Here is a 16303-nt window from a genome sequence, read left to right as displayed (position 1 = left end):
TACCCTTAGGGGGTTCTCTGAACCAGGAAAGGCGTGGTTGGTCGGGCTGGAGCCAGCTCATACCCAGGAGAGCCAGTCACTGGCATCTCATAGCAAGGCCATGCAAGTGGCTGTGTCAGTAGCTTGAAGTCAGCTCTATGGGAAGATGTGCAGAAATCAGTAAATACTGCAAATCAGTTCCATTGCCCCACATTGTGGTCCCAGCCTGCTGCTGACATTGGATGATAGCAAGCAGAACAGTGAGGGCTCGCCTTTCCGCTGTGGTGCTGCTGGGCGTTTGAGCCGCGTGGGAGAAAGGCCTGAGGCTTGGAGACACTGCTGTTTGTGTTGCTGCAAGTCGGGGACCTTCTCGGGCGAGTAAGAGGAATAACCCATAAGGAATGACAAGCTATGATGGGTTACAGGTGTCGGTTGATAAAGGAGAGGTGCAATGATACGTGCCTTCCCTTCCTGGCCTTTGCTAGAATCTAATCAGAATGGGTACCAGTGGCCAATGCCTTGGGGCAACCTTGGGGGGGGGCCTGGGCACCACCCTGCAGAGGGCTTTCCCTCGTCTGGCAGCAGATGGCGCACGTGCACGCTTACCCGGCGGACTGGTAGCACGGCAAGGAGACGCTCTGGTCCGCGCTCCTCTGTGGCAGCAGGGTCGCCACAACGGCTCCCTCCAGGGTGGCGGGTCTCCTAGGCCCTGCAGAAGGCTTCCGCTCCCTGTGCCGGGGGCGTGATCATGGCGCATCTACCCAAGCTAGCAGTCTTCGATCTGGGTGAGGGACCACGAGGGGCGAGATGGGCCGGGCGCTCTCCCTTGTCACAGTCCACACCCTGCGTCCTGAACCGGCCCGCTCCTTCCCCTCGCAGATTATACGCTCTGGCCCTTCTGGGTCGACACGCACGTTGACCCTCCGTTCCATAAGAGCAGGTGAGACCGGATAAGAGCAGCCCTGGGGCTCGGCGTAGTCAGGTGGCCGTCTGGCCGGAGCTGAACCCCTCTCACCCTCCTGATCAGTGACGGGACCGTGCGCGACAAGAGTGGCCGGGATGTGCGGCTGTACCCAGAGGTGCCTCAGGTACTGGAGCGACTGCAGAGCCTAGGGGTGCCTATCGCCGCCGCATCCCGGTAAGAAGAGCTACCCACGCCTGGCTGCAAGATGAGGATGCGGGGCACATTAGCATGGATTTGCCCATTCCTCTCAGGGGTACCCTGTCTTGTGCCTTTGGATTATTGTACCTTGGTTTGGCACCAGCTGTGCCAAACAGGAAAAGCTGAAAGCCAAGGGTGCTTGCCCATCTTGGGGGGAAAAAAAGCAGCTAGCCTCGCCCTGCAGCCCTGCCCACCCTGCCCCAGGCCTGTATTATGCCCTTTTCTTTTTTTTGCAGGACAGGGGAGATAGATGGGGCCAATCAGCTACTCGAGCTCTTTGACCTTAGCAGATACTTCAGTCACCGGGAAATCTATCCTGGCAGCAAAGTCACACACTTTGAGAGGTAGGTGGAGGGAGACAAGGGTCCCAGCCTGGCCCAGAGGGACCTGCAGAGAGGCCACCCTGCTGACCACCCCTGCCCTTTCTGGCACAGGTTGCACCAGAAGACTGGAGTTCGTTTCTGGCATATGCTCTTCTTCGATGATGAGAAGCGGAATATTGTAGATGTCGGCCCACTGGGTACTGAGTGCGAGGACAGCCAAGGGGGCGGGGTGGGCTAGGTGGGGGGAAGGCTGGGTGCACAGCAGGAACACCTGGCCAAGGCCATCTGACGTAACTCCTTCTCCTTTTCCTTCTAGGGGTTACCTGTATTCACGTGCAGAATGGAATGAATCTTGCAACCCTTACTCAGGGGTTGGAGGCCTTTGCAAAGGCCCAGGCTAGGCCCTGAGATCCGGTCACAATCTGAAAGGGAGTCCACAAGAAGGTCTCAGGCGCACTTGGAGTTTTATTAAAGTGTCATCAGTGTGTGACAGAAGAGATTTGACCTGTGTTTCTGGCGTGTGTGTGTGTGTGTGTGTGTGTGAGAGAGAGAGAGAGAGAGAGAGAGAGAGTGACAGCAAGTGCTGGGCCAAAATGGTGCCCTGGCTGGGCTTGTCTGGCTCCCGGACCCTCCCCACGAGCTCTGGGGTGGGCGCGAAGCCCTAGTTCCCTGCCCGTGGCTTTCCGGGGCACAAATATGCCGCGAGTGACATCAGGTTGGGTGGGATGGAGCTTGGAGCAGCGGATGGATGGGCCGGCGGGCTGGCGGACGCGTGCTGATGATGATGTCGCTGCGCGCGCCCCAAGGCGGGATTAGCCCGGGCTGGCCCACTCCGGCAGCCAGGAGCAAGGCGGAAGTGCGGGGACGCCGAGGGCGGAGGGAAGAGGCCCGTTCGAGATGAGTGGGCTCGGCCGGCTCTTCGGGAGGGGTGAGCCCTTGCGGAAGGCCGCAGCCAGGGTGGGCAACTGGGGCCCCCAGAAAGCTGGTGGACCGGTGAAACTCCTTGGGGAGGGAAGGGGGTCAGCGGGGCGCCGAGGCTCGTCCCAGGACCAGGATAGACGCCCTGTCCTGCCTCAGAGCATCGGAGAGTCCTCCCGGCTCCTGGAGCGGGGCTGGGGCTGGGGAAGGGGTCGTGACTGTGGGGAGGGCGGGGAAGAGAGGCAACGTGGTGGGCTGCCTGGCCAGGAGATGGAGAAACTCATAAAATCCTGGAGGGTGCAGGTGGGGGAGTGGAGGGTGATCTGGAAGGTGGACCGGGAGGGGCTTTGAGAAGCAAAAGCTGGGAAGGGTACGGGATGGGAAGGAGAGAAGGTTTGGTTGCTTGGGGTGTGAAAGTGTGGAAAGAGTGGAAAAGGAAACTCCGGGAATGAGGTTTCAAGCAAACAAATATTATTTTATCCGGAAAAGTGTGGAAAACCTCGAGGAGGTGCTGGCATTTGACAGAACAACGGGTACCTTGCCCCTTGGGTGGGCAGACCAACATCCCACCTTGGAGTCCAAGCTGTGTGTCGAATTCCAGCTTCTTGCTAATGAGCACCCCCCCCGGGGACAACTGGCCCTTGGCTCAAGTATTTGCATTCCTGCCACCCATGTGGGAGAACCAGGTTGAGTTCCTGGTGCCTGACCGTGGCCTGTCCCGTCCCTGCCATAGTGGCTTTGGGCGTTTGGGGGAATAGACCAGTGGCTGGGAGATCTCTGCCTCTCAAATAAATGAAAAAAGAAAGGAAACAAGAGTTACTTTTGTTTTAAGATTTATTTATTTGAAAGGCAGAGAGATAATCCATCTTTTGGCTCATTCCCCAGATGGCTGCAACAGTCAGGTTGGGACAGGGCCAACCGGGGAGCCTAAAGCTTAATCCAGGTCTGCCAAGTGGATGGCGGGGGCTCACATACTTGGAAGTAGAGCAGCCAGGGCTTGAGCTGGTACTCATATGGTATGCTCATATTGCAGATGGTGGCGGAACTCAATGCACCATGAATCGCCCCCAATTTTTTTTTTTAAGGTATAGATTAAGAGAGAAATTAAAATGCTTTTTTTCTTTTATCTCTAAGTTGTGATTTTATTGTGTTTTTTGAAGATATATTTATTTTTTGTTGCAAAGTCAGATATATAGAGAGGAGACGGCTGGAGCTGAGCCAATCCGAAGTCAGGAGCCAGGAGCTTCTTCCCGGTCTGGGGAGGGGGAGGGGAGTGTAGGGTCGCAAAGCTTTGGGCCGTCCTCAACTGCTTTCCCTGGCTGCAGGCAAGGAGCTGGATGGGAAGTGTGGCTGTCAGGTTTAGAACCAGCACACCCATATCGGATCCCGACGCATTCAAGGCGAAGACTTTAACCGCTACACTATTGCGCAGTTGTGATTTTAAACCAAAAAAAAATTTTTTTTAATGTGTATATTTTGAAAGAGTTAAAGAGGGAGGGTTCACTCCCCAGTTGGCTATAAAAGCCAAAGCTGGGTCAGGCTGAAGGCAGGAGCTTCATCCAGGTTTCCTACATGTGTGGCGGGCCCCAGACACTTAGGCCATCTTCTGCTGCTTTTGCCAGGCCATTAGCAGGGAAATGAATTGTAAATGGAATACCTGAGACTTGAACCAGTGCTCTTATAGGAGGCAGTGTCGCAGGGAGTGGCTTTACCCTCTAGACAAATTTTTGACATTCTTGTGTCTGTTTTCACATTTGTAAAGTGAAGATGATACATTGTGAAGATGATAGCCAACTGCCGAGCATCTGTTATACACTCCATGATTGAGGGCTAGCACCTGCTATGCACTGCATAATTAATAGCTACTGTTTTTCCTTAACATTGTATGGGCTTGTTCCCCTGGGCTTTTCAGGGAAGAAGGAGAAGGGGCCAACCCCAGAAGAAGCAATACAGAAATTGAAGGAAACGGAGAAGATCCTGATTAAGAAGCAAGAGTTCCTGGAGCAGAAGATTCAGCAGGAGCTGCAAACGGCCAAGAAGCATGGGACCAAGAATAGGAGAGGTAACAAGGAAAGGGAGCCGGCAAGGAGGGATGGGTGTGAAGCAGGTGCTTCTGACTCTGATGTCCAGGGTGCGGGCCGGGTCAGCTGCCCTGCAGGCCCTGCGAAGGAAGAAGAGGCTGGAACAGCAGCTGGCGCAGACCGATGGGACATTGTCCACCCTGGAATTCCAGCGGGAGGCTATCGAGAATGCCACCACCAATGCCGAAGTGCTACGGACCATGGAGCTGGCTGCCCGAGGCATGAAGAAGGCTTACCAGGACATGTGGGTACGGGGGGAAGGGAGGAGGGGACCCAGGCCCTGGGGCCGGTGGCTGGGTATTGTTCTCTGAACCCTCAAGCCTCTCAAAATGTGGAATTCCAGCATGCTGTTGAGGGCTAGAACCTGCCTGCGGGAAGCTGGGTTCCCTGGCAGCTGGAGTGTACCAGCAGGAATTGGCTTACCCTTGGAAATCTCCTGGAAAGGAAGCATGACCCAGCCTCTGCAGTGTGACTTCCTGCTAGTTCTCAACCTGGACTCTCCTCTTTATAGGTTTCCAGAGATCTCTCTGATCCCATAGCCATGGGCTTCCCACTGAGGTCCAGGCAAGAAGGCCTTCATCCACATGAGCTGAGAAAGCCAGGAACGAAGGTGCTGATTTGACTGTGTGTCTTCTTAACAGGGACATTGACAAGGTGGATGAGCTGATGGCCGACATCACAGAACAGCAGGAGGTGGCCCAACAGATCTCAGATGCCATTTCTCGGCCTGTGGGCTTTGGAGATGATGTGGACGAGGTGACTGGGGGCAAAGGGGTCAGGAAATTAATATTGGAGGAGGCAGGGGAACTGGCCAGGAGGAATATCCCAAACAGGTTGCTGGGGCAAACTCCAACTGTCATATGCTTTCAGAAGTAGAAATTTACTTTGTCTTGTGGTCTCATATCCAGGATGAGCTGTTGGAGGAATTAGAGGAATTGGAACAGGAGGAACTGGCTCGGGAGTTGCTGAATGTGGGTGACAAGGAGAAAGAACCTCCAGTCGAATTGCCCAGCGTACCCTCCACTCTTCTGCCCGCAGGGCCAGGTACGCAGACCAGTTGCATTGTCTCAGGAACTTGAGAGGGTGGGAGAGACATGGGGAGAGATAAGGTCTGTGTGGTCTGCTTAGAGGCGCCGGAGAGAGCTACTGCTGCAGTGGTGCAGGACGGCTGCATAAAAGTACCTGGCTAACGGAATGGGGACAGAATCCCAATTTGGGGTCTACTCTCTGAGCCTGGTTTAGGACTGTGTTTGCTGGGAACAAGAGGCACCTGTTTCTGAGATGCCCCTAATATGGTTCTGATGAGCAAGCAGGAGGACCACTCTGTCAGTTTCCTGGCTGGGGACAGATAATCCAGCATGTTCCAGCCATCATAACAGAAGGTGTATGGAAGTGGCTGAGGCTGAGTCCCTAACATTTCTCCTTTCTCTTTCTGGGTGTCCTTGTCCCCAAAGCTCCCAAAGCAGATGAAGATGAAGCAGAGCTGAAGCAGTTGGCTGAGTGGGTATCCTGATGTGCCAGCCTGACCTCATCTTCCTAATGCTGCCTTCATTGGTTTACTCTCCTTAAGTGCCATGTGCTGAACTAAAGCGGTGTAGCTTTTTGGTATGCTCCTGTTGACTGAGACAGGGCTCTGTTGCTGTCCCATCACTGGCTCAATTCTGGGGAGAGAACTTGCTGCCAACAGAGCGCCTGCTGCTTCCTTCTCGCTGATGGCAGGTACAATGCCCTCGTTCCCAATAAAAGTGGGCAGGTGGAGTCCCTGTGTCTGTCCTGCCTTTCTCACCCTGAGTACACTGCTCTACATGTAAATCTTGGAGCCTTGTGGCAGGCAGTGACTGATGATGGGACCGAAACACAGGATAGATGGGTGTTTCTGGTTGCTGGACCTATCCCTTTTCCAAATAGTTTGCACCATGACTAAGCTTAGTTGGAGCTCTGTCACTTCCGTGTCTGGGGGTAATAGTGCGAGGATCTCTGACTTTCTAGTATTGATTGAGTTAGAGGTTTAGGTGCCACAGGAAGGAGGGAGAAGGGACTGAGGTACTTTGTTTACCCTAAGACCCATCTCTAAAAGAACAGGAGGCACAGATTAGACCGTCCCCTCTAGGAGTGCCTAGTTCATGGCTCCACTACTCCATGCTTCTGACCCAGGTTCTTGCTAATGCACCTGGAAAGGCAGCAGATGCTGACACTAGTACTTGGGATCTTACCACCCATGTGGGATGTCTGCTTGGAGTTGCGGGATCGTGGCTGAGACCTGACCCAACCCTGGCTGTTGCAGCCACTTGGGGGAATGAACCAGAAGAGTGCAGACAGACAGGGTCACAAAGTAGAGCCAGCAGGATTTTCTCCCTACTGCTTGACTCTTTGGAGAGCACAAAGAAGTAGTCAGAAAGCTAAAACTTCCCAGAATGTGGTGTTCATCTGGGCACTCCACCCCCTTGCGCTGCATGCTGAGTCATGCAGACTTGCACAGGTGCCAAGATGGCTGGCTGTGGGCCTGGATAGAAACCTTCCTTGTACAACCACAGCTGTGTTCCCCACTAACATTCCCTGTAGAAAAAAAAAAATGTCTTCAACCATAGCTGGTGAAACTAAATGAATTTGATTTATTAATGGTATAAAATATTTTTCATCCCCGAACCTTCCTGTTTTGCCCCTCTAGCCCCACCCCTTTTCCCTCCCTCCCTGGTCATTCCCCCTCCCCTCGCAGCCATTTTCAAGCTGTGTTGCCCAAGGATTGGTGGCGGTTGCTGGTGCTGCTGCTGCTGCCAATGGGCTGACACATGGCCTCGAGCAGCCGGATCTCGTTGGTGGGCTGCTCAGGCTGGAACTTGAGCACCCAGGGATCCTTGAGGATCTCCAGGATGCTGGCACGCTTGGCTGCTTGACATAGCATGTGAACGACCAGGCTCTGGGGTAGGAAAGAGAGAGAGCACGCTGTTGGCTAAGCTTGCCCTGCCCAGCACTGCACAGTAAGCAGTTGGGTGCCAGAAAGGAACAGGCAGCCCGACACACTACTTTGGTGACACAGGGTATGGCCCTGGTTTATCCTGCTGAGCTGAGCCTTCCAGTCCCTGGAGGGAAAGGAGCAGTTCCTCCTGGGAAAAATCCCTGCTCAGTCCCCTTCCAGCCTAAAGGGGTGGTAGTGGGCTCCTGTTCTTACCCAGCATGCCTAAGGCTTGGAGCTCAGTGAGTGGCCCTTAAGCCCTTCCCACTCTTACTATGCAGGAACCAGCATGCGAGATGGCTCCAGTGTGAACCGGGTGGCCTAGCTTGGGTATCCATCCCGCCCCCACTATGGGTCACCTCTAAGGCTTCAGTCCTTGTGGGAAAGCTGGCACCTTGCACTCCTGGGAGATGGTCTGGTTATGCGGGAAGGAGACCTCCTTCTGAGTCTCCTTCAGTAGCTTTTTGAGGTTGGTGTCATCAAAGGGCAGGCGGGCGACCACCAGAGTGTAGAGGATGACTCCCATGCTCCAAGTGTCAGACAGGAAAGGGTTGTAGGGCAGACCTAGTAAGATCTCCGGGCATGCATATGCAAAGCTGCCACAGTAGGTCTGGCTGAGGTGGGTAAAGCAGTTTACTTGGCGGTAGGAAGAGCTACTGCGCACAGGCTGGTTGGGAGGCACCATCTTGGCGAAGCCAAAGTCCGATATCTTCACATTCTCCCGCTTGTCCAACAACAAGTTCTCCAACTTTAGGTCCCTACCAGCAGCAGAAAGGCTGGGGGTCAGGCTGGGGAGAGGGCTTTGTATTAGACCAGGAGCTGAAGGGCTTAGAGGTGGGAGGTTAATTTGATCAGGGGCAAGGCGAGAAGGAGATGTCATTGTGAGGCCACAGGGGCATGAGGAAAGAAAGCCAAGGGGTTGTGAGCAGAACCCAGAGGAATGTAAGAGACAGTAGGACTTGAGGACCACTGGGATTTCCCTCCTCTCGCTCATAGGTGGTCTGCACACAAATAGGTGCTTTATGAAAATGTCCTCGACCAGAGCTTAAAATAGAATGGATGTATGGACCTGAATACAGGGGGACAAAGGCAGGTATGCAGTGAAACCCCCTTGAGATCCCAAAGGCCCCCATCGGTGTGGCAGCACCCTCACCTGTGCACGATGCCCTTGCTGTGCAGATAGGCAATGCCCTGGGCCATCTGCGAGAACCACTTGCCAGCAAGCGGCTCAGAGCAGGCCCCGTAGCGCTGGATCCATTCAAGGACGTCTCCACCCTGAGCGAGCTCCAGAATGATGTACACTCGGGATGTGGTCTCAATGGCCTGATAGAAGTTGATGAGGTACTTGTGCCGCAACACTTTCATCACCTGACCCCAGAAGAGGCACCCATCAAACCTTGAGAATGACAGGTCCCAACTGCACTCTCAAGCCCTCCCCGCCCTCCCACTGCTTCTCAGAACTCTGCAGCAGAAGCAACCTGGTCAGCACCACAGGGCTGCTGGCCTAGGGACAGATTAGTTTTTGCACTTGGGCTTTGGGGTGAGCTGGAGGTGAGTGAGTGAGAGTGTGTGCAGTGACATCAGGAGTTTTCCCAGCTGCCGCAGTGAGGTGTTCAGTCTGTTAGAGTGTGGGTAAAATGTTATTGTTGGGCAGTGTGAGGTTCCTTTGTGTGAGGAAACTGCTACTTTGTTAGGCCAGGAGGTGCCTGGACTTCGGGAGGATTCTGCTTTAGTGATAAATCTGTTCTTTGCTGACTTCTTTTTTTTTTTTAAGATTTATTTATTTTTATTACATAGTCAGATATACAGAGAGGAAGATCTTCTGTCCGATGATTCACTCCCCAAGTGACTTCAATGGCCAGAGCTGCGCCGATCCGATGCCAGGAACCAGGAACCTCCTCCGGGTCTCCCAAGCAGGTGCAGGGTCCCAAAGCTTTGGGCCATCCTCCACTGCTTTCCCAGGCCACAAGCAGGGAGCTGGATGGGAAGTGGAGCTGCTGGGATTAGAACCGGTGCCCATATGGGATCCCGGCGCGTTCAAGGCGAGGACTTTAGCCGCTAGGCCACCATGCCAGGCCCATGTTATTTGCTGACTTCTTTTTTTTTTTTTTTTAAAGATTTATTTATTTTATTACAAAGTCAGATATACAGAGAGGAGAGACAGAGAGGAAGATCTTCCGTCCGATGATTCACTCACTCCCCAAGTGAGCTGCAACGGGCCAGTGCTGCGCCAATCCGATGCTGGGAACCAAGAACCTCTTCCGGGTCTCCCACGCAGGGTCCCAAAGCTTTGGGCCGTCCTCGACCACTCTCCCAGGCCACAAGCAGGGAGCTGGATGGGAAGTGGAGCTGCTGGGATTAGAACCGGCGCCCATATGGGATCCTGGGGCGTTCAAGGCGAGGACTTTAGCCGCTAGGCCACGCCGCCGGGCCCCTTTGCTGACCTCTGTAAATTCTGTACAGTAGGCTAGGTAGGTAAGAGAAGCCTCTCCAGTGTAACCATCCGAAGAGAAGACACTGGAGACACAATTTTTGAAACTTCCACACTGGTTTGTTCGTCACGGCTTTACCCCTGCATGTTTTTTTGCTCCTATTTCACCGTCTGGAGAGGTTCCGTGTGTCACACTCCAGCCATGATCTCCCGCACTCAGGACACCTTCCTTTCCAAAGATTCTTCTCCTTATAGAACTTTTACAACTTTCATAACAGGAAAGCTGTTCCTTTAAAAAGCCTTCATTTTTCTTGTCTTTCGTTTCTCTCTGCTGTTTTTTTACCTGAATCTTAACACAGCCTTCCGATGTGCTGAATTTTAACACCGCCTGAAACGGTTTTCAATCAATAGGACATGAAGCCAGGGTCTCTGCCCATTTCAGAATACAGCTCACACAGAAGACATGATTGCAGCTTTCCAGAAAGCCAGCCTCCTTCTCCGACAGGCAATTAAGACATATTGGACATCTTCCAGACTTGTCATACCACAGGTGGGTGGCAGCAGTGTCCTCGCCACTCTTTTCACCTTCCATGTCTTCCAAGTCCTGCTCTCCCTCACTGAGGGGTAGGCCGCTTCCCTCTTCGTTTCTCCTCGGGCTCCAGTTTCCTCGGGCCCGGGCTCCCAATTTATCACTAAAGCGGAATCCTCCCAAAGTCCAGGCACCTTCTGGCCTAGCAAAGTAGCAGTTTTCTCACACAAAGAAACTTCACACTGCCCAACAATAACATTTTACCCACACTCTAACAAGTCCTGGTTTGGGGTTTTGGCCTCACCCCTTTCTAGCTACATCCCTTCTGCCAAAACCACAAGAAGCTTAGTAATAAACTGCTGTTCCATCTCCCAGCTCTCCTTCCAACCTGTATTTCGCGGGGCAGGAACTTGTTTAGATAGTCCTCGGAGGCCTTCTTCTTTGAGATGATCTTGACAGCCACCATGACTTTCTGCTTTGTGTAATAAGCCTCATACACTGTCCCATAGGAGCCATTGCCAATGACCTTGCCCACTTCATAACCATACTCCTCCATGACAGATCGATAGGCCGGGGTGGGGGGTGCTGCTGCCTCCACAGCATCTCCTTTCCCCATGGTGTTGAGCTTGCTGAGAGCAGGCAGTCTGGCTGCTCTGAAGCTTTCCTGTCTGCTCAGGACAACACCTCGAGCCACACAAAGCCAGGGTACCAAGGTGAGGTTGGTCTCTGAATGCTGGCCTGTGCCATCACGTCTCAGATGCTGAGCTCCGCCGTCTGCTAGGCAGATGATGGGGATAAGAGGAGCTGTTCTTTCTGTCTCCACTGGCTGTTGGTACTTCTTCCTCCTTGGTTACGGAACTCCCCAAGGTCTCATGTTCCGTACACATCACAATCCACCTTGTATCCATCACTAGCCACAAAGCTTGAAAATGCAATGTGATTGGGACCAGATTCATTCCCGGAGGCCACTTAATGCAGTCCGATGAGACTTCTCACAGGTGCAGCACCCGCATTCAGGTTTATGGAGCACCGGCTCTCTGCCAGAGGATGTGCAGTTCCAGGATGGAATGACCAGCCAGGTCAATAGATGCCTGTGCCTCTAGAGCTTATAACAAGCATGAGAAACATACAAGGGCATTTGAGAATGTCAAGGTGTTGAAGCATGTTCTAGGAATCCAACCTTGCCGTGCGTTCTCCATGGCTCTGATACCCAGTTTAGTATCTTCTATGCCTCTAGTCATTCCTCAGCTTCCTTTGGAACCTCATCTTCCTCCATTTATCTGCTAGCACAGATCTTGTACTTAGACTTTCACATTTTTTCCTGAAGAGCTTATCTCCTTGCGGGGTTTCAGCTCCTCCCCGTGCCAGCTGTCACTGGAGCTCCAGATATCATCTGCTGCTTACTGGACATCACAGACATGTCTCCCGGGCACCTTAGACTCAACCAGATCCACTGTTGAACTCCTCCTCTTAGACTTTCTGCACATTCCACGCTGGTTGTCATCCCAGACCCCTCCCTTTGCCTTGGTCCCTACTCACCCTGGTCTATCACGTCTCTTCCACCTCCTGATTGCCTCTTCCATAACACACTGGCTCTCCAAGCTCATGGCTACTGCCTCAGCTGAAACTTCTGTCATTTCACCCATTGCCTACCCTCTAGTCTGTACACCTTGAAATCCAAGGAATAGATATGCTTTTCCCCATCAAACACAAGTCCATGCCTTCGAGTCCTTCGGACCCTGTCAGATTCTTTCAGGTGATTCCAGCCAGATTCCTTGAGAGCTGACCCTGCCCACCTCTCCAAGCTTCCCTTTGAATGCATGTGTCATTCTCCAGCCACACAACTGCTTTCCCATCTTCATCCTCCCTTCCCCTGGCAGACTTGTACATTTCCTTAGAACGTGGCAGCTGTTGGAGAAGCCTGTGCTCACTCTCCACGCCTAGGATGGATGCTCCTCCCTCGTAGGTGCTCCCCCACACACACTTTGAGGCAGAGCTTGATGTAACAGCTGTTAGTTACTTGTTGCACTCGTGTCTACCACTAGGTTGCACAGGGAGGTGAACGGACTGGAAGAGGGAAGTCAGACTAGTTAATGGGAAGGAGGTGGTTTGGAAAATGGACAGGATCACTGAGGGCCTAAATGGGATTGGAGATCACAACTGACAAAGGCTGTTTTGAAAGTCTTTTATTATTATATAAAAGATTTACTTCATGGGCTTGTTTGAATACCTAGTGGCTAAATCTTTGCCTTGCACATGCCAGGATTCCATAGGGACGCTAGTTCGTGTCCCAGCTGCTCCACTTTCCATCCAGCACCCTGTTTATGGCCTAGGAAAGCAGTAGAGAATGGCCCAAAGCCTTGGAACCCTGCATTCACATGGGAGACCTGGAAGAGGTTCCTGTTTCCTGGCTTTGGATTAGCTCAATTGCAGCCACTTGGGCATGAACCAGCAGATGAAAGACCTTTCCCTCTGTATCTCCTTTTCTCTGTATATATCTTCCTTTCCAATAACAAAATATTGAAATATTTTAAAAATTTACTTTATTTGAAAGAGGAAATTACAGAGGGATGGGGAGAGAATGCTTCCATCCACTGATTCACTCCCCAAAATGGCCACAAAGGCTGGGGCTGGACCCAGCTGAAGCCAGGAGCTTCTTCCTCATCTCCCATGTGGGTACAGGGTCCAGGAATTTGGGTCATGCTCCACTGCTTCCCCAGGCACATTAGCTGGCAGCTGAATGGGAAACACAGCAGCCAGAACTTCAACCATATGGGGCACTGGTGCTGTAGGTCATGGTAACGTGCTACACCACAGCACTGGCCCCTTGAGATTCTTTTAGTATCTTGCCTACAGGTAACTGAAATTGATAGGTGATTTAATCCCAGATTAGGATTTTGCTTGGTAACTGCAAGGAAACGATATAAGAAGTATCAAAAACACTGGCAAAAATAGGTCTGAAGTGATGGGATATGGATTTTTAGTGGCCCAGGTAGGGAAGAAAGAGCTTCCATCTGATGGTTCACTCCCCAAGTGACCACAATGGCTAGAGCTGAGCCCATCCAAAGCCAGGAGCCAGGAACTTTCTGGCAGCTCCACTTCCCATCCACCTCCCTGCTTGTGGCCTGGGAAAGCAGTCGAGGACGGCCCAAAGCTTTGGGACCCTGCACCCGTGTGGGAGACCCGGAAGAGGTTCCTGGCTCCTGGCTTCAGATTGGCGCAGCACTGGCCCGTTGCGGCTCACTTGGGGAGTGAATCATCAGACAGAAGATCTTCCTCTCTGTCTCTCCTCCTCTCTCTGTATATCTGACTTTGTAATAAAATAAAAATAAATCTTTTTTTAAAAAAAGGACAGAAGGGAGAGAATCAAGATGGCGGAATAGGGTAAGGACACGTTTATGTGGATGGAAAAACATTTAATCAGGATGAAGCAGAGAGGACACATTCCAGGAAATAGGAAGGGACAGAACAACAGCAGAGGGGTACCTGGAGACTGACCGACATAGGAAAGCAGCGGACACAACGGTGTGGTGTTACAGAGACTGATACTCCAGCACGGTGATCTGAACTCCACCAGCATCCGGAACTCCACCAGCAACCAGGTGGGAAGGGACTTTCACTGGGAGCTCAGGTGGTGAACCCAGATAAAGAACTGTCCATTCTACTGGTACGTTTGATTTGATCAGGCGCAGACACAGAGCAGCAGATCTTAGATGGGCAGTGTGAGAACAGAGTGGATTTCATAGCCCAGTCAGCCCCTTAGAGCTGAATTGAGCGCCATTTTGCATAAGGAGGAAAGGGCAAGGGAAGGGACGGAGCATTCATTGAGCTGGGAGTGAGCTCATTTCTGTCTCAGTAAACTGCAACAACGTGGCATTCTACGGGTTCCACCCAGGGCAGGTCTGGGTAGCCCTCAGATCTGACGGCAAGCAGATCAAGAACTGTAGTGGTTGTATATCAGGCGCCATTTTGGGTACTGTGGCAATAGCTTTGGGACTGCAGGAGACAACAGTGAACTGTGCATGTGCTGATCTCGTGAGAACTTGCTGATCTCCGTGATTGCACTGGTCCCGCAGGAAAATAATACCGACTGTGGCAGCCTACCGGTCAAAATAGGTCTGTGTGGCACCCAGACCTAATGTCCAACAGGTTCCAGCAAGATGAACGCCACCAACAACCTAATTATATAGGACACATGGTGTCTCTCTAATCCTGGGACCTGATCCAGCCGGAAGTGGGAGAAAGGTTGCAGAGACAACAGTGCAGCCTCAGCATGGTATCACAGGAGGTGGAGAGTGGTGAGGCAAGAGCTGGGGCTGTGGAGACCACGGTGGAAATCTGAAGTAAGAACCCAGACCTGGGGCCCGGCGGCGTGGCCTACCAGCTAAAGTCCTCGCCTTGAAAGCCCCGGGATCCCATATGGGCACCGGTTCTTATCCCGGCAGCTCCACTTCCCATCCAGCTCCCTGCTTGTGGCCTGGGAAAGCAGTGGAGGACGGCCCAATGCTTTGGGACCCTGCACCCGCGTGGGAGACCCAGAAGAGGTTCCTGGTTCCTGGCATCGGATCAGCGCAGCACCAGCCCGTTGCAGCTCACTTGGGGAGTGAAACATCAGATGGAAGATCTTCCTCTCTGTCTCTCCTCCTCTCTGTATATCCGGCTTTCCAATAATAATAAAATCTTTAAAAAAAAAAAAAAAAAAGAACCCAGACCTGGAACTCGCTGGAGGTTGTGGCACAAGTGGCTGCAAGCAAAAAGTTGTGTACCAACTGCAATAAGTAAAATCGCATTGTAGCCCTGTGGGTGACACAACTTAGAAACCTGCCCCAGGAGAAGACTCTGCTAACCAGAAGTGCAATGACCAAGAACAAAAGAAGAGACAAAAACACAATGAATATTACTGAAGACTCCCCTGCAAAGAAGCAAAACCCTATGCCAACCTCAGAGTAAAACTGAGGAAGACATCGAGAAAATGAGGCACACAGAATCCATAAGACTCATTTTAAAGATTCTGATCAATAATGAGAAGCTCATGCAAGAGTTCAAAGAATTTAAGGAAGCAATAAAGCAAATCAAGGCTGGTATATCAGAAATTAAGAACACAGTAGAGCAAATTAAGAGTACAGTGGAGAGTCTCCAAAAGAGAATGAAGCAAGCAGAAGAAAGAATCTCAAAATTGGAATATATTTCCTGTCATCAGAGGGAAACAAACAAAAAGCTGGAAGCAGAGCTGGATCAGGCCAAAAAAAGTATTCAAGAATTGAAAGACACTATTAAGAGGCCAAATATAATAGTTATGGGAGTCCCAGAAGGTGCAGAAAGAGAAGCTGAGTTTGCAAATGTATTTAATGAAATAATAAAGGAAAATTTCCCTAATCTGAAGAAAGAATTGGGAAACAAGATCCAGGAGGGGCACAGAACTCCCAACAGGCTTGATCAAAAGCGATCTTCACCACGACATATGATCTCAAGCTCTCTTCAATTGAACATAAGGAAAAAATCCTTAAATGTGCATGTGAAAAAAAGCAACTGACACATAAAGGAATGCCAATTAAACTCACAGGAGATCTCTCACAGGAAACTCTACAGGCAAGAAGAGAATGGAGTGACATATGCCAGATTCTAAAAGAAAAAAATTTTCAGCCTAGGATAACATATCCAGCAAAACTTTCTTTTGTCTTTGAAAATGAAATAAAATTCTTCCACAGTCAAGAAAAGCTAAAAGAATTTGCTTCTTCCAAACCTGCCCTACAAATGATACTTCAAGAAGTTTTCTTGACAGAAAAGAGGAATAGCACCTACCAAAACCAAAGGCAAATGGGAAGAAGATCCCAGTAAAATGAGAACAGAAGACTAAACCAATGAACAACCCTTTCCTAAAATGACAGGACCAAAGTAACACCCATGTATATTAAACTCTGAATGTA

General features: G+C 51.5%; 3 protein-coding genes across 5 annotated transcripts; 2 read left to right on the top strand and 1 right to left on the bottom strand.

The window, feature by feature from the left end:
- The first annotated feature begins 369 nt into the window (after positions 1-369).
- On the top strand, positions 370-1920 carry MDP1 (magnesium dependent phosphatase 1). Its single transcript, XM_004584919.3, has 6 exons — positions 370-764; positions 859-919; positions 1007-1117; positions 1378-1485; positions 1576-1661; positions 1781-1920. The coding sequence occupies exons 1-6, from the start codon at positions 728-730 to the stop codon at positions 1870-1872; spliced, it is 495 nt and encodes a 164-aa protein (XP_004584976.1). The 5' UTR covers positions 370-727; the 3' UTR covers positions 1873-1920.
- A 323-nt stretch (positions 1921-2243) lies between these two features.
- Positions 2244-6221, top strand: CHMP4A (charged multivesicular body protein 4A). Its single transcript, XM_012926874.2, has 6 exons — positions 2244-2392; positions 4295-4444; positions 4530-4707; positions 5105-5219; positions 5372-5507; positions 5918-6221. Exons 1-6 carry the CDS (start codon positions 2362-2364, stop codon positions 5974-5976), a joined length of 669 nt encoding a protein of 222 aa, XP_012782328.1. The 5' UTR covers positions 2244-2361; the 3' UTR covers positions 5977-6221.
- A 925-nt stretch (positions 6222-7146) lies between these two features.
- TSSK4 (testis specific serine kinase 4) lies at positions 7147-11087 on the bottom strand. Of its 3 annotated transcripts, none has more exons than XM_012926819.2 (4): positions 10765-11087; positions 8570-8784; positions 7811-8174; positions 7147-7380 (listed from the first exon to the last, which is right to left on the bottom strand). In XM_012926819.2, the coding sequence occupies exons 1-4, from the start codon at positions 10990-10992 to the stop codon at positions 7186-7188; spliced, it is 1002 nt and encodes a 333-aa protein (XP_012782273.1). In that variant the 5' UTR covers positions 10993-11087; the 3' UTR covers positions 7147-7185. The 3 variants fall into 3 exon arrangements, with proteins under 3 accessions (XP_012782273.1, XP_058522242.1, XP_058522244.1); XM_058666259.1 differs by having other exon boundaries at positions 7150-7380; positions 7811-8204; XM_058666261.1 differs by having other exon boundaries at positions 7258-7380; positions 7776-8204.
- Between the last annotated feature and the right edge of the window lie 5216 nt (positions 11088-16303).

The sequence above is a fragment of the Ochotona princeps genome, chromosome 6 (genome assembly GCF_030435755.1).
Source record: "Ochotona princeps isolate mOchPri1 chromosome 6, mOchPri1.hap1, whole genome shotgun sequence".
Classification (NCBI taxonomy): domain Eukaryota; kingdom Metazoa; phylum Chordata; class Mammalia; order Lagomorpha; family Ochotonidae; genus Ochotona; species Ochotona princeps.
The sequence above is the reverse complement of the archived record's forward strand: the minus strand, read 5'-3'. Positions and strand labels throughout refer to the sequence as shown.